At 31.5% G+C, this 20,741-nt stretch overlaps 1 protein-coding gene across 4 annotated transcripts in view; it reads right to left on the bottom strand.

The window, feature by feature from the left end:
* Positions 1-20,741, bottom strand: part of LOC126857302 (5-hydroxytryptamine receptor 2A-like) — a 117,938-nt gene that overhangs the window by 5,692 nt on the left and 91,505 nt on the right. For all 4 annotated transcript variants that reach the window (XM_050606596.1, XM_050606595.1, XM_050606594.1 and 1 more), the window contains 2 exons: positions 12,672-13,072; positions 2,813-2,946 (listed from right to left, as the gene is read on the bottom strand). In XM_050606596.1, coding sequence (XP_050462553.1) covers positions 2,813-2,946; positions 12,672-12,789 — 252 coding nt within the window. In that variant the 5' untranslated portion in view covers positions 12,790-13,072. The remainder of the gene's footprint in view (positions 1-2,812; positions 2,947-12,671; positions 13,073-20,741) is intronic.

Below are 20,741 nucleotides of genomic sequence, written 5' to 3'. Positions count from 1 at the left end.
AACGCGGCGGCCCCTCTGTTCATAGACGTCCGTTCCTTTATACTTTGAGATCAGAACACTCCGGAAGTCGATGAGTCTTATCCATCTTGTCGGAAATATAAACACCTCTCAAAAATAATATCAATTGTACGAAAAACGATGAAGGAGCAGTTTTAAATACAGCAAGATCGCTTAAAATTCGCGATGCGTGATATAATTTATTATATATGATATTATTAAATTAATATATTATTTATATATTTATATTAAATTATATAAGTATTATTTATGTATTTTGAATTAATTTTATATTAATTAATAATGATAGTAGATAAGCAAACGCACTTCTTATATTTTGTTTATATCAAGCATCTTTTAGAGTCTCCAAGAATCTAATCAAGCGTTGCGTGTATATGTGCAGTTAATAAAATCGTTTGCGTGCACGTTTCTGATATCTGCAGATAAACGTCGGGCGAAAGAGATGGTTAGGTAAAATGAACATCCATCAAATATTCGAATTAAACAGCATAAATTTCTATGTGGTCTTTATTAAAGAGATGGATGTGCGCATCCCAATATACTGGACTGGAAAAGTCGCTAATACATCTCCTGTTGGCTGAATAGCGATCGAAATAGAACCGCACCATTAAATGATAACATGCGGGAGATACCGATACGCTGACAATGGCAAGAAGGCAAACTTAAAGGATACAGAAAAAGAGAGAGAGAGAGAGAGAGAGAGAGAGAGAGAGAGAGAGAGAGAGAGAGAGAGGGAGAAAGCGAGAGGAAGTCATTTTACATTGTTGAAAAGTGAGAAGGAAGAATCACAGGTGCACTTTGGAAAATATGAGAGTGTGAAAATATAATATAAAGAAAAAGTGGAATGGACGAAAGGAAAAAAGTGCTGATGTAGGATTTATATAGAAGGCCGCAGGGCGGTTGGCGAGAAGTAAGAAGGCCGCGTTAAGAAAACGAAAGAACTAAATAAGGATATACGTTAGTGAAAAGATTCTGCGCGCATGAGGAATAATGCACGTATTCAAAATAAATGAATAGAAGAAGAAGAAAAGCGCGAGCGCAAGAAGACTCTTTTTTACATCAATTCCAATTAAATTCGCATCATCGATAGAGATTTTCGCGCATAATCTTAGCATTTATCAATTTTTTCGCAAAAGCTAAATATTTCGAGTACTTTGAAAAGCTAAATGCGCTTTTTAAAAATGAATATGTTTTGAAGATATAGTGAGAGGGTCGAGCGTATTATCGCTCTCATGGCAATTTCCGATGAAATCTTTGTTAATTGGATAACGTGTCGAAAAGCAGCGCGAAGCGGTAATTAACGTCTATGTTATTCCCATTCCATTCCCTCTTCCGTTCGTGTATTAGAGTTTATTAAGTATAAATGTGCACGGTGTAGCGTAACGAACTTCGCTAGGGGAGAATCGAAAGCTAATCATTCATATGTGTATACATATCGCTCGTTATTACTATATGTGTGCGTATTTACTCGCACCTTCATTCTTGAATATGTACGAGTATAACAACGTTCTTTATCGTTCGCGTTTGCGCTGGGTATATAGAAATAAGAGATATCGCGGTAGAGAAAACTGCTTGTAAAATTTGCAAATCACGATCGTGATATTATAGTGCCCACATAGTATATTTAAGAATATGATATTTATAAAATATACATCACATTCGCGAGATATAAAATTCTAAAAGTCGAATTCCATAGAATTGATCAAAGTTTCGCGCATGCTATCCTCAATTTTTCGAAATGTAACGTGTTGAATATTTATATTCATATATAATAAAGCGAGCTCTTTACTGCAAATTATTTCACCGTAATTACTACGCGTAATCAATTATAAAATTTACAGCAATTTTCGCGATTTCAACTCTTTACATTGATAAACCATTGTTAAATTTTTCATCGTAATTTATATATTTCGCGCACATCTGTACGTTATTGAAATTCTACTAGAAAATTTTATGAAGCTTTTGAACACAATAAGTTGTCAGCTGATGCATCGCGTTTCGTTGGTTCTTTTTGTCGCAATCAGTGTAAAATATAATTAACAAATTCTCTAAGATAAAATAATTTAAATGTCAAATTCTCGGGGGATGCGTTTTCTCGCGCGACTTTTTTTCCAGACACAATGTCCGCGCGATATAAAACCGCAATAGGAAAAGGCGAGAATGCACGCGCCTTTCTTACGGATGTTATAAACTTATGAATAGCTGCAACGGACCATATATGAAAGTTTAACAATGAAAACGTGCGAAGAGAGAACGATGTTCTCTATGTGACCATTACTTGACTGTTTCGTTAAAAATTTTGCACAAAAATTTTATTTTATAATATTTTATAATATAAATGTAGGTTGCTATAAAATGAAATAAAATTGTGACACGTGTTTTACGACAATAGTTACAACAGTATTTTGCTGAAAATATCTTAAATTAATCGTTAAATCTCGTGGATTTAAAGAGTTCGCTGCTCGTTCATTTATTTTTACAAAAGTTAAATTAATATTTTATTATAATTTTACTGTGTAATTTTACCGACCAGGTGTGCGCAAATATCTAGTATATTTCGAGACTTTCGAGACATTTGAGATGAATATTTCTGTGTTGGAATGACAGTTATTCACACACTGACAACACCGCTGAAAATGCGAATTATTTTCTTTTCATGAATATCCCGTGGTTTTATATTCTCGTATATTCAGCGCTAAAAACTTGATTACGTATGTTTTCTTATCACACAGTTCGATGTAAATAAGTTGAACGGCAATAACTTGTAATCTTCTTTAATAAAAATATTACGTACCTCATAAACAGCTCCAAGAGGCATAACAAGGCAGGCAACCATAAGATCCGCGACAGCCAAACTGACGATTAAATAATTTGCCACAGATTGCAAATTTCTCTCTAATACGATAGCCGCTATTACGAATAGATTCCCTGTAACAAAAATGAATATATTGTCATAAGTAATATTTTATAATTTATTCGAAAATAATATTATATGTAGCGAAAAATTAACAATATTATTTTGTTCTCATGTTAAGTGCTTAGATACATATATTAAATATATAACATATTATTATGAAAACATGATAAATTTCTTTTTCTTTTATAAAAAGCAATTTTAAATTTTGTCGGCGTAACCGCAATTTTTCATTAAATCTAATGTTTTTAAAATTTTGGAGTATTTACCGCGTAATATTTATATTACTCGAAACATTTGTTTAGCTCCACATTTCATTTTCTCTCTCTCTCTCTCTCTCTCTTTCTCAGTGTTATTAATTGGATGTTATACAACAATTTAAGAAATATATATTGTATACACACATTATAAGTACACACACGTACATATATATTTAATTTTTGCGCTAAGCGTTGGTAGTGCGGTCTTTTTAATTAACAGTCATGGTATATAAATATCTAGATATACGAGTATGTTTCAAATATTTTCAACTTTGCGTGAGAAAATATGCAAGAGAAAAAACATGCCCACAGCGTACATATATACACTATAGAGAGAAATTATTATATATATATTATATATATATATATATATATATATCTTGCATATAACATCCAATTAATATAGTATTTGAAATATTATACATGTATACATACACACGTACAGTTATATAACCGCTAGGGAGTTACGTCGCGGCGCGTAGTCGTGCGAAATTAGCCGCGGTCACGTGACTGAATCTCAAACCGAACCATTACTTGAAGCCGTGCGTCGCCGGTGTGCAGTCGAATCGTCGGATCGCTCCGTCTTTTCGCGTCTTTTTAATCCGTCCCGCACGAAATTCGTATCCAAGCGAAGATCGAGGATGTCGACTTTAGTGACCGGTAAGCATCTCAATGCATTAATCGACTTGTGCGATCGCGATTAACCGCGTATCTCGAGATATGTGTGATCGACGTATTCCACGCTCCGTCGAAGCAACGGCAACGGCTTCTAAATACGCTAGATATTTCGCGATTCCATACGCCAGTCCGACGATCCGTGTCGTCTAGCATTTTAGAATTATCGAGAAGCATCGAGAAGCATCGAAGAAGCATTCGCCACGATGGATTTTATCGATATAAGCGATCGCGCTTGCTACGATATTTGCGAGCCAAATATCGGCGCGTCCGCCATGATGGCGCGTCGAATTTTCGCGCAATATCGCGCGTAATAAGTGTCGAGAGTACTGAATGAATCTACGGTCGGTAATGTAATAATCAAATTATTGATCGGTATTATCTATCGATCGATATCGATCGCGTTAAATTGTATTAGGGCGCGCAACGTATTTATTTCGCGTGTTTTATTACGTGTGTGAATCATCGATCGTCAATATGTCGAGAATCATGGAGGATCATTGAGGATCATCGAAGATCATCGAGGATCATCGAGTAACGAATTAATCAGGAGAGATTATCGCTGCTCATCTAAAATACATTTGACTGTGAGTGATTATTTAATTATCTCAATCTTTTTATCATGCAGCTTAGAATTTGCTCAGATGCAGAAGATAAAGACATCTTATGTATTCAATTTCAAGTAAAATTTTTTACAGTTGTTTTGAATTAAATAAAAGAAGGGAATAATAAGTAAAAAAAAAATAAAAAAGATTTAAAAACTTTTAAACTTGATAAAAAATAATTTTCAAGATTATATTTTCAAAATGTTTGCATGTATGGAGGCAATCAGAGTCTGCAATTACTGTATCTTGTACGAAATATGTATGTACGTTGGAAAGTGTAAATTGCAAAGTCGTTAAGCAAATTGAGATTGCAAATCATCCATCGTGCTTTCGATTTTTTAATAATAAGTGTAATTGGCACTGCAAGGGGCAAATTCGAGCTGGTCGTGATCAATTTCTGACGGCGTGCCTGAATAGCGGCAATCAAGTTCGTCAAACTCGGGATAGAGGAAATCAGTCGTAGACGTGTTTCTGAGCGTGATGGATCGATCGCACGCGCATTTATGAAATATTTGTCCAAGTTAGCCGAATCATCGTCGCTCTTCGGCACGTATCGAGTCTTCGCGCTCTAGGGACAATACAACGCAGTTAGGATCTTGGCTGTACATGAGGGTCAGCCGATGAAAGAAACCTGCAGATAAGAAACATGCAACGTTCCGAGATCGTCCGGCAGTCCCTTGAAAAATTTCTCCCTCGAGGCGAGAAAGGGGTCAGACGAATAAATATGAGGTTCTGCGAAAGGGACCTTCTTAGGTTGATAGCACGTGTTGAAAAAGAATTTGTATTTTCGTACACGTGTCGCGTAATATCTTCAAATCTTATTTCTATCCTTTAAGCGACAAAAAGAAATAAAATTATCACATCTTTAAGGAGTAGCGTACGCGTGTAAAATATATTATTAAAAAATTAAAAATATATTAAAAAAATTATAAAACACGTTTGATATTTCAGAATATTTATTTAATAAAAAAATGCTTATCTTAAATAATTTTTCGTCCCATTCTGAGTATTTACTCGTAAAGTTGCATGAGAAAAAAAAAATTATAAAATATTTTTAACAAAAATCGGAGTCAACTTATAGATAAAAAAAAAGATCTGACTAGATTATAAATGTATTATTTTTTGACGCCTTAATAGCTTATTCGCAAACTACGGTAGAACCGTGAAACTCGTCGGTAATCAGAATTTTCTGGTTCGCGCGGTTCTCTTATAGGAAAGGAATTCATGTATTAGTAACGCAATGTTCCATTCATGCATTACGTAAACGCGCTCGACTGCCGCTGGTTTAAGCATATCTGAGGGAAGTGGATAGAAGCTTGAGCTACCGTTTGCGAGGATATTACATGGTGCTGATGCGGTACGCTATTCTGCGTACCGTAGTACTTCATGTCCCTCATTCCGCCTGGATAGCCAATGTTCCCTCCAATTTTTCGCGAGGCGTGTACAAGAGAAATTGCGCCATTATTGTTTATAACATGAAATTTATACAAGATACATGATAATACAAGTATCATAAAAATAATATCGCGTATTCTCGAATAATAATGGAATTACAGATATTAACGTACAACACAACAATAATAAATAATATGATTAAATTACATCATTTAATTATATTATTTAATATTGTTGTGTTAATAATATAATTAAATTACATAATTTAATTATATTATTTAATATTATTGTGTTGTACTTGTGTGTTGTAATTAAATTACATAATTTAACTATATTATTAAAAATTAATTAAATTAAAGAATTAATAATTTATTAAATATATATTATACAATATAAATTAATAAAATAATATATGTAATAATTAAAACATATATTAAATAAGACAATATAATTATATCTATTATATGAGTAAAATAAAAAAGACAATTATTAATTCTCAAGAATATTTGTTCAATTAAACTTTTGATTAAAAAGTAATAATTTTAAGATAAAGGAAATAGAACGGGATTAAGTCCAGGTCTTCAAAGGTTAGATAGCGCGCAGAGAGTGTAAATGTGTACTAATTAAATTTAATTCCCGAGAGGGGGAACAAAAATAGACTTCGCTTAAATTAGAGGGCGGGTTAACTTTGAGAAACGATCGAGACTACATAAGTCGTACTTTCTCTCATTTTATCTACCTACCTACGCCGTAAGTCGATACAAACGTTCGACAGGAGTCGTACTTCTATAAACGTCGGACAAATTTCTTCCCTTTCGCGTCCATTAGTTTCACATTACGTGTCTCTGCAAATACACGGCCCGCGACGATGGTTGTATATGGTTCGGAGGACAGCAAAGACGCGAGTACTAAATGCACTTCTGCAGCTGCAAATGCAGTCGGGATGTCTCCACGGGAAAAGTGTGACTGGCTATAACTGCGACTAATGAAAGGGAAGAGAAACGGGAGCGGAACGTTTTACTATGGCGTAATTAATTGCCGCGAAAAAAGAAAGAGGCACCGAGAGATGTTTCAGCACATATACTGACGAGGATCGAAATTCTCTTCTGCTCTCGTTCTCGCACTCCATTAAGACGATGTGATTTGTAACGTAAAAAAAAAAAAACCTGAAGCTTTATATGGATAAGCCGCGAAAGATCGCGAGTAGACACACGCGCGCTCTATATGTGATGTGTGTGCGTGCGTGCGTATGATCTGTTTGTCAAGAAATAACTTATAGTCTGCAGTTTTTTATCTGCTCCGGCGCTGCTTTAAACCCAGCTTGGTATCACTTACTTTTAGCAAATTAAAAATATCTCGATAAAGAATTTTTATGATGCCTCTGTACACATATTATAGGCAATTTTTATAATGCTTCTGTACACATATTTTAAATAATAAATAGTACGTAGTTTGTATTTATTATTATTAATTCGCACATTTTGATAATTTATAAATTACTAATATACAATAATAAATATTACAGGTTTGTGTTTTTAGTATTCTGTAATTAATACAATAATTCTGTAATTTAAACAATTTAAAATAAACCTAATGATATCGATCGATAATTTTCGAATCTAAATTTATTATATAAAATTTTAATTATTAAATTAATTTAAAAAGATAATGTACCATTGCTATAACATGTTGATTATTATTAGAATCCAAGTTTATTCTGTAAGCCGAAAATATTTTGCGAGATTTAAAAACGTTTTAGCGTGTTAAATTTTTTAATATCAGCTTTAACCGGTTTTAATCTCCAAATGGATTGAAAAACCAAAATATATACCGTGTTAGCATAGAACGGTCATGTTGCAATGGCGATTATTTTCACCCGTGAGACAGTTTCTATGCATTTATTACGAGCGTACTTTTGGAAATCTAAAAGTTGAAATGCAATGACGTGATTTAGATTGCTGTAATTTTTTTGGGGTACGAAAAAATTTATAAAATAAAATGTGTGTGTGTGTGTGTATAAGAGAGAGAGAGAGAGAGAATAAGAGTATATTAAGCGTTTTAAAATATTAATCTTTTTGTTCGAAAATTGAACAGCGTTCTCTCAGTAAAATATAGATGTTAAAAAAAACGGATACACGAAAAATTTGTTGAATTTACACAAAACAAGGCTTGTGTTATTTACGAAGAACAAGAAATTATAACAGCAGAGTCTCTCATTACGAATAATGAGAGTTTTGATAGAAATATCATAAATGAAGAAAATAATTGCGCAAAAAAAAAAAAAAAAGAATAAAATAAATAATTTTAAACCAAAAAGATTATTTTTGATTCTTTGTGAAATAAAAGTATGATAAAATTTATATTATTATCATAAAATGTAATTTTTCTTGTATAATATGATAAATTTTACAAATAATTCTTCTTTCATGGTATGATTCAGATTATGTCTGATGCAGATAAGGTATTATCTTAGATATTTCAAATCTATCTTTCATATACACATTCTTCAAATACAAATTGTGGCGCTACATGCATGATTCTCTTATGATCCTCAAGTGCACAGTAACACCTACGTTAGCTATTTCACTTTATGACGTCAAAGCGGAAATAATGTATAATTTATTCTTGCAGTTTACGTCGAGATAAATAAATTTCTCTACACAACCATACTTGCGATCGACGCAAAACGGACTTGCAAAATGTGCCGAAAACTGCGGTTATGGTTCGTTATCCAATAACCATGTAGCCATGTAACTTGTTTTCGTTGCGGCACTATATATAGGATAGATTTGAATTTGATTATGTAGCCGTTTATTGATTAACAAACCAAAACTGTAGTAGTCGGCAAATGTTACAAGTTCGCTTTATCAATCGCGACTCTTGTCATGTGCGCGGAAACTCATTTATTTTCGCGTATGGAGCAACGATGCGAACATGAATTGCGTATTATACTCGCTTTTGACGTCATACTGACAAAATTAAACGATACACTTTACTTTTATTCTCGTACACAATAAGAAAATAATTAATATTTTTATATTTATGTAAGTTTTAAAATAATTTTTTAAATATTTTTATAGAACCTGAAGCTATATCATTTTTTAATTTTATTATGCAGTCTCAGGTCTTAAGATAATAACTTAAAAGTTTGCATCGCATCGTTTAACCTTTATAAGATCGAAGGGTAAGGTGGTAATAACACATTCAATTTGCGTCGGCGATTTAACCTATCGGCTTGCTATTTTTTTTTATGAACGAACAAGACGCTTGTCAACATCGTATATACAGTGTCTATCAAGAAAGTGTTTATTTCAAAAACTGATATCTACTTTTTTTAAAAAGTTTCTTAAAAGCCTTTTCTACTTTTTCTTAAAAGTTTAATGCAACATAATAATGAGAATACAAGAACAAAAAACAAGAACAAGAACAATTTAATTAAAATTAAATTAAATTATTTTATTATCTATATTCTAAAATTAAATTTAATTAATATCGATTTTTTATATAACGTATTGTGAATTTGATATTTATATATCAGTTGCAATTCTGCCTGACTTTATGACTTGAAATCACTTTTTACAAGTTTTATTTTTACAAACAAGAATTATAAAGTACTTACTTTATTCCCCATTATTTCACAAATAGTTTTTATACATTTTATGAAAATTATAGATATTATATAACTTATTTTATATCTAAGATATTTTTTTTTCTTATTATTGTTTTCAATCAATTTCTAAATTATCTAAAAAATTAGAAGGTAAAATCGATTATTGTTCTTTGTTAGATGTTTCCCTAAATAATTGTTGTTTCTGGTTTTGCACATTTGCCTGATTAATCAATTAATTCCACGTGCGCGCTAATAGCTAACGCGAAATTTACGCGAAATCTCACGTTTCGGCTGTCTATGACTTTGAAGAGAAATAAATGAATCCGCTTAATGCAATGCACTGCATTCGAGGAGTTTCGCTCAATTTGCAACGATTCCTTTGCAATGAGAGGATTATTTAATTTATATTTGCGCAACGATATTCAAGGTTTTGTGGCTCGCCAAGCGTTTATAAAATTTATTCTACTGAGAAGAAGGAGAGAGAAAGAAAAAGAGAGAGAGAGAGAGAGAGAAAGAGAGCAGGCATATCCACGGCAGCTGACGTCATGTTTAGCGAACCGTTAGTTAGCCAGTGAACTATATTAATATTGGAATGCGTTCCGAGCCTGTCAAGTCGTTGAAGAAGCATGTATATATATATATATATATATATATATATATATAAATATATATATGCAAATACGTAGATGTATACAATAGTTGGTGGCGGATTTCTTTCGCATCCCTCTTGGTTACATCGCCATCCACCTACAACATTATAGCGGAACGATAACCTTACTTGTTTTCCCCGACAACTTTTATCTATATCCTCTTTCGAGAGATAAACGGGTCCACAGGGAGATGTTTGTGGATTTATTTCGCGAGACTTAATACCTGGCGGACGGTGCCGGCATTGCTGATGCAAAATCAGGGCTTTACGTCGATCGTGTTGTAAATAAACGACAGGTTAATGGTAACAATTAAATAGTAAATAACTTTCATAGAAGAGAGAGAGAGAGAGAGAGCAACATGTAATACTTTACAGAATTGTCCATCTAACTCTTAAATTACAAACTAGATTAAATAAGGAACAGTATTCTGTTAATTATTTAAATTGTGCAATTTATTTTGTTTTTTAGTGATTTATTCGAAAATTGTTTTATAAGAAACAACTCTATATGTCTTCACTTCCTGTCTTTAATTCTGGGACGTAATATGAATTATGGAAATATTAATTTCTCATCGATCGCCGATGATCGATTCCTTGACGAATATCGTGTAAAGCTCGCGAAAGTGTCATTTATCACGTATTATGATCAGATTAAAATATCTTTAACGTTAATAATGATTGATTAGAAATTTTGGTATTAAAATCCGCGCTCCATTATTCACGAGAGGAGAGCCAAAAAGGAAATAGTATAGTTATACAAGTCGCGGAGCAAAATGTCAGTTCGCTTGCCTCGCGAAAAATTCTGTTTACGCAAAGCACGCGGGTTGATATCGCGATTATCGTCAACGCTCGGTGATATATTATACATCCTGGAAACGTGTCAGTTCTCCAAAGCAATCTTTGCCATTGTTCTCGTCGGCTGACGGGTGGTCGTCCTCGCGAAACCATCATTGACGGTGCCGGCGACGGTAAAGGGTAGAGTTATTTGTCGCTCGCATATAATTACAACGAGAAGAACAATTAATGGACGCGATGAGATCAATTGCGCGTCGCAGTTACTGTCAGATCGAAAGTTTGGCATGTACAAAAAGGAACGATCCGTCGAATTCGGATCGGTAATTTTCATTAATTAGCGCCGGAAGAGAGCACGTTCGAATGGGAGCATAAATAATTGACTCGATTATCTTTGAATCAAGGCGCGTCGATTTTTTTCTCTTTTTTTAAATTTCTGCTCGATTGAGCCGATTCATTATCGATTTAACGGCAATGACGAAATTATCTATTCATGCAGAAGTCTTTAACAAAGATATTCATCTATTAGTTGTTAATTAAAAAGTTGTTTAGTTATTAAAACATATTATTTGATAATAATTTTTATAATATAAAAATTAAAAGCTAAATATATATGATATATATATATATTTCTCGTAAAATAAAACATTAGATTCCATTAATTGGATAACTTTTTCAAATGTTAAATAATATATTAAATCGATTAAATGATAGCAATTTATATACTTATTATATTTTTATAGAGATATAAAATTTGTTGCATTAAGAAGGATATTTATATGATTATATATATATTCTCTCTTATTACATTTTTCTTGTTACTTAATTTTGGTAAAATATTATGCATTTAGCTGACCTTTCACATTATCTAAAAATAACGTGCATTAAAAGTTGCATGATTTTATAGTATGATTCGTGCTAGTATTTAGCGGAAAATATTGTCTCACGTTACGCAAGTGTTTTAGCCGGAAGAGTGAGCGGCATTCATTGAATTAAAAAAATAAAATTAAAATATCGCGTAACACAATATTTGCGGTACGGAAGAACGACTAACAGCATATTATTTATTTAATTACGATTTTTATTTTTATTTTCCGCATTTATTTTGAAAGCTTGTGGAGCTTGTGTTAATCAGTCGTGAATATCGCGCGTGTTAAAAAAACCGCGTTTAATAAAAAAATCTTTAAGATGCTCGTTTCCGGGATATGAAAGGAGTCTTGAAGGTTCTCTCGCCTTAAAGTGACGTATGTCGTAAATTTTTTATGAACTTGCTTGTAAAAACGTTAGAAAGACGGGGCTATATATTACTTTTGAAATACGAGCTATGCTTCTCAATTTTAACATATCGATTCGAGTATCAATATTCAATAGCAAACGCAAGCAACTGAATGCAGATATGAATATATTTGTATATACGATACGGATATTTTATTTATACCACTTTTAAATATTTATATGGCAAAAAATTCCTTATTCCCAATTCCTGTAACGGATATTAAGTAGCGTTGAAAAATATATTTAGATTGAAAAATAATATATATTTTCTTCTTAATAAGAATATAAAGCAGCCGTTTAATTACAAGCATAGTTAGAAGTTAAAACAAATATTCAATCAAAGGAGTAAATAAATAAAAAGTTTTGTTGCCGATATTAATTTGAGACATAATTTTCAAGACATTTATTGTTGAAAATTATAAGCAATTTTTTTTTTTACAAAACATTGTATAAAGAGAAAGAAGAATAGTAGACTTACCTACGATAGTGATGAGAATCAGGAGACAGAGCACGATTGCTGTTAAAATGATCGGTGCATCGATGAAGATTGGATTTTCTACGGTTGCGTTTGCGGCTTGATCGACGTGGGCTTCCATCTTAGCTAAGATATTTCCCGTCTTCAGTGTTCGCTATTCATCATCTGATTAAATAATGTATCATGATCCGCTCTCGTTAGAGCGAATCTTTTTTCTTTGCTTTCGACAAACGCGGAGTCAACACCTGGCCGATAAACCTCGGCTCTTCTTCTCGAACATTTTTATTTCTATCTCAGTATTTCCCGCAGTTCCCATTTTCCGTAATTTTTTGCTCCGAGATTCCATGGACTTTAAAATGCTGGTTTTTGGGGGAAATGTTAGTTTTTTTTTTTCGTATGTATATCTGGAACAAGAAAGTAGAAAAAGATTATTTTTGTAGATAATTTTGATTTTTGTAGAAAATGTTGAAGAAAAATATATATCTAATTTAAATTAGTAATACATCTCAATGACAATCAAAAACAAAAGTAAACTTTTTATTTTTGAGATCTTAAAAATACAAACACAATTTTCTTAAATTATAGAAAGACACATTTTCAAAATATAATAAAAATTTATCATATAATATTTTATTATATAATAAAAATTATATTATATTAAAATTTTATATTATATAATAAAAATTATATAATAAAAAAAGTATACATATATACTTATATAAGGATAATAAATCTTCTAATATTCATCTAGTAAATTATCTAATATTATTATAGTATTGAGTTTTGCGCTAACAATAAGTGTAAATTTTACACGATCGAGCGAATATGTGAAATGTCACGTTTATAGTAGTCTGCAAAACCAATGAAATTGGAACAATTGATCAGCAATTATCGGAATTGTAACGGTCAACTACCGCAATCGACTTTAATAATAAATCCACAACGTCACGCGAAAAATAAATGCGTTTACAACAAACGCCAGTTGTGAAATAACCTTAGGAGGTCGTATGCACTCTATTAAATTTTCCGATAGTGTCGGAACGTTTCATTAACTTAAATTCATCGGAACCTACCTGCTATTTAGTTTAAACTGATTGAATTTCCAGACGAATAGCATTTACGTTTGATAGCAGCGCTGATACACTGTAACGAGTTTACGGTTTTCCTCTTGATTTGTTTGTGCAATTTTGTTATTTCGATAAATTACAAAAGATTATTTAGAAATATGAATTTTTAGAGAGATTAGATATTCCAACTTATTGTGCCAACGTTTCATAATTTTTTGCTCATATTATATATAGTGTATAATAAATAATAAAATACTTGAATTTAAAATTTATATTAATTATTATTATATTAATTATTATTATATTAATTATATTAATTATTATATTAAATTATTATATAAATTAGTATATAAATTATTATATTAATTATCAATATTATATTTTTGTATTATATTTTTTATTTTTCTCGAGAGAATATATAAAATTAAATATATTTTTGAAAGAGACAGAGACAGAGAGAGAGAGAGAGAGAGAGAGAGAGAGAGAAGAATATTTTTAGCGTAAATCTGGAAAGGTTAAATACATCCTCATGAGAAAAGACATTTTTCTCGCAACAGTACGAAAAATTTGTCCCGTTGTGATTGTTGCCGCAATGATGGGTTTTTGCTCGCGCGACCGCGCGATCGTCGAGGTCGAAGTTTTATTCCCACCGCATGACGTAAATCCACGTATTCTTTGCCAGCGATCAAAAAGTGTCCCGCCCTACGGCTCTCTTTCTCATCACCATTTTTCGGTGCTCGCTTTTCCGACGAGAGACCGAAAAACAACCGTTCTCCCACGATGAAGAAGTATCTCCCGACCAACTTTCTAACCGTCAGTGTCTCTTGAGAAAAAAACTCGGGAGCGTACAAAAGCGTAGCGTCCGTTTCTGGAAACGTCAAAGGATGACGGGAAAAACGTGCGTCTCTACAAACGAAAAATAAAAGCCAATCAAGCGAATTTTTTTTGTGAATATACGGCGATACGTTTTTAATATTTAAACGGTGAGTTATGGAGTTACTCTGCGTGAGTATCGGCGCGTATCAAGCTTCGTAAATATCCATATATTTACTTTTACTCTGCCAGCATCAAAGAAGATTCCATTTTTTTGCTATGTCTATTATTGAGGTAACAATAAGTTTATATTTTTGTTAATTAAGAGTTTATTGCAAATTAGGGATAAATTGAATTGATGAAGATAAATATTAAGAAATTTTTTTTTTGAAAGTAGAATATTTGATAAAAAGAGAAGAAAAATAGATATTTAACTTTGTTATTACGGAAAACATAATAATAGATTCAGAAAGCTTATTGAGACACAATAGGCGCGCCAGCAAAGTGAAATTTTGTTTTCTTAGCAATCTACTTCTCAGCGGGATATAAAAATTGCCTTTTATAGTTCCTATAAAATCTTTCTTTTCTGCAATGATGTAATCATAATACTGCGAAAATGCTACTGAAATGGTTGACCAAAAAAAAAAGAAAGAAAAACAATTGTGAATATTACGGGAAATTTGCGTGTCTTGTAGAAATATCGTTACATCTCGTGATGAAATATTTTATTCATTCAGAGAGAGGCAAGAAAGAGAAAGAAAAGAGTTAATTCGAACTTAAATAATGGAAAACAAGCTTTTGTCCTGTTATGTAATGCAATTTTTATATCCTAATGAAAAACCGTTGAAACGCGAAAGGATTTAGAATATACGAGAAGTAGAGTAAAATAAAGGAAATTCTTTTTGTATAAAAATGCAAACGCACGCCTGTAGAAACTATTTTTAAATTCTATTAGTTTCAAAATAATTCATATTATGCTTGAAAGAGAAAACTTGATATAAGAAGGAGTCAATGTTTTAAAAATTGATTTTTAATAATAATGACAACGCTCCTATAAAATTAAAACAAATATATAAATAGGCTTGAAGAGGCTATTGTATTTGTTTTGATTTTTAATAAAAATGTGAAAATCATTGATAGAACTTTGGAAATATGAAAAATATTAAATTTATTTAATAAATTAATTCAATCAACTTATTATAATTCAAGAAAAAGATAAAATAAAATTTCTATAATAATAATTAATATATATAAGTGTGTGTGAACGTATTGTGCATATATTGAACAATACCAGCATTTAATATACTTTTTTTATTAAATTATTATAAAAATTTGTTATTCCTTAAGTCGGTCCATTAATTTGTCGTGTGTGGTTTTATCGAAAACCGGCAAATAGTGCGAGGAAAAATCTGTGCGCGATGAATTACGTTTAGTTGCGCGTTACGGTAGACATTGTTCATGCAATGGATCGGAATTGCGCGAATACTCGCGGTAGTCGTTTGCATGCGGGGATCACCACCGGGTGCCGTTGGCCGCCAAATCTCACCGTATTTCAGCCAATTCAAAATTGAAAGTACAGGATGCACAGACTCGTGCAAGCGGCGCGTGTGTATACATTTCACAATGGCGAATGCATTTATCACGACCAGAAAACTGCGGCTCTCTCGGTCGCGCTCGAAACTCCATAAATTCCGCGCCGTTAGTGGAAAACGGTGGTGGGGTATCTCCGGTAAAGTGTAGTGGTGATGGAGGTGGAACGAGGGAGAATCGACACGTCGGAAATCTATTTCTGGGGAAAGAAAAGTCGGGCAAACTGTTACGCGATTAAATCGCGAGCTGCCAGTCGAGACTCTCGAAATTCACCATCGTTTGCCTTCGATTTAAGGTGACTGAATTTCACCGATGAAGATGTCTTCATCATGGTTCTTCTTCACTTCCTAGACTTCTGTAGGTTCGCAAAAGGACGTGTTAACGACGGATTGATCTCGCGTCAAAGAAATAAAATAGTTTATGCGGTTTAAAAATTTATAACAAGTCGTAGGTGTGAGTGATAATCTTTTTCTGAAAAAGTGCTTTTGAAAGTTTGATTTGGAAGCTTTTAATATTTATAAAATTAACATGTCGTTTTTGAAAGTAAATTCTTTTTAATAGAGTAAAATTTAACTGAAAAAATCTTGAGATAAAATATATTTAGAAATATTAATTAAAATCGACTTTTATTATAACAATTAAGAGATTGCGATATTTATAATATTGATGATAGTATGATTGTAATGATAAATGATCTATCGTTTGAGTAAATAGATAATCAATATTGTTTATTTCTATTTCATGAAGGTATCTCATTCCCAATAATTTTGAGTTTATATTTTCCATGTTTAATAAAATATGTAGATGTAATAGTTGGGAGAGAATCAAATTTCAAAGGCATCATACATTTCCATATATGCGTGTGTGTGTGTGTGTGTACATTACATTATATAATTTTTTTCTCGCGGCTTTGTATATTTTCTTTATATTCTTGTTTACTTTTTTCATTAGGAGATCTATAAGTCTGCTGGGAAATTCAGAAATAAAACAAGACGCTCTTGTAAGTGGAGTGCACCTCGTATTTACGACGCTATAGCATCGTCCATTATCTGGAGCTCCTACTGCGTTCCATTAGTCCCGTGTAACTAACTTCTTCAGCTTCCAAGGATTTCACGCTGAACCGTGCTTATAGGATCAAAAGATTAGGTCCATGCGTTACGCTCAATATATATATATATATATATATATATATATATATATATATATATGTATATGTATATATAATGCGCACGTCGGGGAAAAACTTTAAATTTATCCGCAAATTCAAAAAAACAACAACGATTTTCAGGTACTAAAAGATATATTTATTTAAAATGATGAAAAAAGATAAAAAAGTGAAAAAAAAAATTGAGAAAATGAACAGACGAGAGCAAAAAAGATGAATTTTTATCAGGTAGCTGATAGTACATAGTATGCAGATTCCGCTTTTTCCATAATTTTAAAAATTTATCCATTCTGATAATAAAATATGCGAAAAGTATGCGGTTGCATAAAATTACGCGCAGAGATCGATTTTGTAAAATATTTTAAGGAGCCGTATGCCTTCAGATGATAACGAAAACGCAACTCGATGAGAGAGTGATAGTGAATTGCAGTCGTATATTTGATACAGAGATCCAATATTTGGACATGCTCGATTGTAAGCATACGCAAGTGCGAGAGCGATGTGCGTCTAAAAAGAGAAATGTTGTTGTTGTTGTTGTTATTTCAATCAAAACCGACAGACAAGGGATACGCCAACACGACTAACATCTCGTGTGCATACAATGTTCCCCAATATTGCTAAATTTCCGCCAATTGATACGGCCGTTTATGTTTGATATTCTATATCAGCATAGCTGTTAATCTCGTTATAGTTGGCTGACATTCATGCGAGACAAGCCTCAATCATTGCTTTATTTATATTAATTTCTTTCCGGGAAAATATATATAAAATCATTTATTTAAATATTATTTGTTATTTCAGTTAAATTTATACATATATATATTTTTAGGCCAGCTTTATTATATCAATAAAACAAGATTATCATCAAGAGATTGATTAATTTTGTAGCTCTTTGAGGCATTGTTACGAAAACAATTTAAAAATTAATTTAATTATAATAATAATTAAAAATTAATAAATGATAAAATGAGCGATAAAATTTAATAAAGTAATTATTATTACGCTATGATTAAATGCCTTATTTATCGTCGTTTTTTATAGCACTTTCGATTAACGTCGCTCTGATGCGTTATTAAACTTCCATCAATCTTACTTACCACCGCTTGAAAAATTTCAGTCGTAGTAATTTGCGAGCGACCGATAATATGTTAATATGCTCTCTCTTGCTTGCATTTACAACCAAACCTGTAAATATGTACATAACTCGCAAACTGCTATTTGTCAATGGATCGTAATATTTGTCCACTCATTTGCGACATCGGATAAACAAGCCTATTGTGACAAACAATGAAAGAGATGCATATTTCTCGCTTTTCATAATAAATTAAATATTTTATGTTCAAATAACAATTTTTGAAGCTTATATTATAGTTTATTAATTACTTTTTTCATATAATGTCAGCTTTAATACTTTTATCAAAAAAATACTAATTTTTATTTAAAAAGATTTGTATATTAAAAAAAAAATCAGAAAAATTGATTTAAAATATTTTACTTATAATAGGATAAATAATATATAAAACATATATAATTAACGTACAAGAGAAACTTTCTTTATTCTTTTGAAATTATGTTAAAATCGTGATCTTGTCAGATCATTTCAGTTAAGATTAATTTTATTAGTTAGACTATTGCTCTTATTTTATATTGGCGAAATAGTCATTTACTGCCATTTAGCTTCACCACCATTATAACTTTGAATCCTCCGATCTCGTTGTTGTTCGAGTTATAAGATTAAGGGTCGGCAATACCTAAGCCAACCATCTTGGATTATGACGTCAGAAGCGGGGAAATATACGTGAACGATTCTTGCGATTTACGTTCTACATAAATGACTTTACGTCGAGTAAACCAATACATCATAGTTTCTCTGGAGAAATCGCATTATGAATTGTATGAAAATATCTTATATAGAACGTATAGAATCTCTGTTAAAAATTATTACATCATATTCTCAAAAACTATCGTTTACTTATTCACGCGAAATAATTGTTCTTGATTTAGAAGATTGATTATATTCGTTAATTTAAAAGATTGATTATATTTGTGTAAAATAAACGTTTTGAGTTAGTCCAATATTAAAAAAAAGAAAGTGTTACAGAATAGCAGAATTTTGACAGAATAATAAGTTTGATAAAAATACAGTTTTATGCTATATTAAAAAAGAAACTTCCATAAAATTAGTTAATAATGTTTGATGCAATATAGTTTATCCCAAAAAATCTTTATAGTTCATATAAATTCGCATTGATGTTATTCTTCATAAACAGAATTTTATGATAGTTTTAGTGGAAGGATATATTTCTCTAGCATTATAGAAATAGAAATAAATAATAATTTTCGACAGTCTCATTAGTAACTAATAATAGTAAAACAAATTATAATATTGAAAAATGTCTTTCTCTTCCTTTCTTATATAATACATGAAAATGAATATGAATGGATTAAAAGATAAAAATATATAGATAAATACAGTGTAAAAATATATTTATTTTTAACAGAGGCATTGTGACATGTGAATGCTAATAGACAGTGGGATTAAGCTAAAGCGGAAAATATATTTGTAAAGTTTATTGTTATGAATGAGTTGCAGTGCACTTCAAAAGCATGAATATTTAATAACACTAAGTTGCATTCTATAGAAAGTACTACTCTTTGAGTAAGAGATAAACAAGCCTTATACTATTTCTTTCGAAAGAATCCGTCGTCTAATGCAACCATATACAGGCGGAATTTGTTAAGAGAATAAAAGGAATATATTTAAACGCAAACTTTTCTTTTTTATACAAGTTTATGTCATTAATTTCTGGAATTTATTATAACATAAGCAAATTAAAATATTAGCTGCATTGAAATAAATAAAAGGCAAGGATATATGAGATGAAAACAAGCGCTATAGTATTTCCGGCTTTTTGATCAAGCATGCAAATTACCTTCAATATATCATTCTTCTAAGATAAGTTTTATTACAAAATATACGATATTTTCTTGGATTTTTTATTAATTTTATAAAATAAATTATTTTATAAAATAAATTATTATTGATTTTATAAAATAAATGATTTTTAATGAAAAATACAAAAGTATTATATTTTTAATTTTACGAAGTGAGATAATCATATGCATATATCATGTGCGTGAATTCATCTGTTCTTAGATTGTTACAATATGTTACTGCATTTCTGTAATGCGACGCTCCGGCGGGAACGATATTCGACATTTGCAATAATGCGGCGCGAAATGTAGGAATTTGCACGGTAAATTTCAAAGGCTCGTTTCGATGTTCAAAGGCGTGTCATCATACATTATTGCAACAGCGAATATGCCGCCCAAGGGAGTGCTGCTGCACTGGTATCGCAATAATGCACATCGCTACAACTTTTGGCATTATTGTAATGTTTCATCCTCGTCTATTTGACTCGCATCTACTTTCCTCAT

This window comes from Cataglyphis hispanica, chromosome 21 (genome assembly GCF_021464435.1).
Source record: "Cataglyphis hispanica isolate Lineage 1 chromosome 21, ULB_Chis1_1.0, whole genome shotgun sequence".
NCBI classification, from domain to species: Eukaryota; Metazoa; Arthropoda; class Insecta; order Hymenoptera; family Formicidae; genus Cataglyphis; species Cataglyphis hispanica.
Note: the sequence above shows the minus strand (reverse complement) of the source record. Positions and strands in the feature narration are given on the sequence as shown.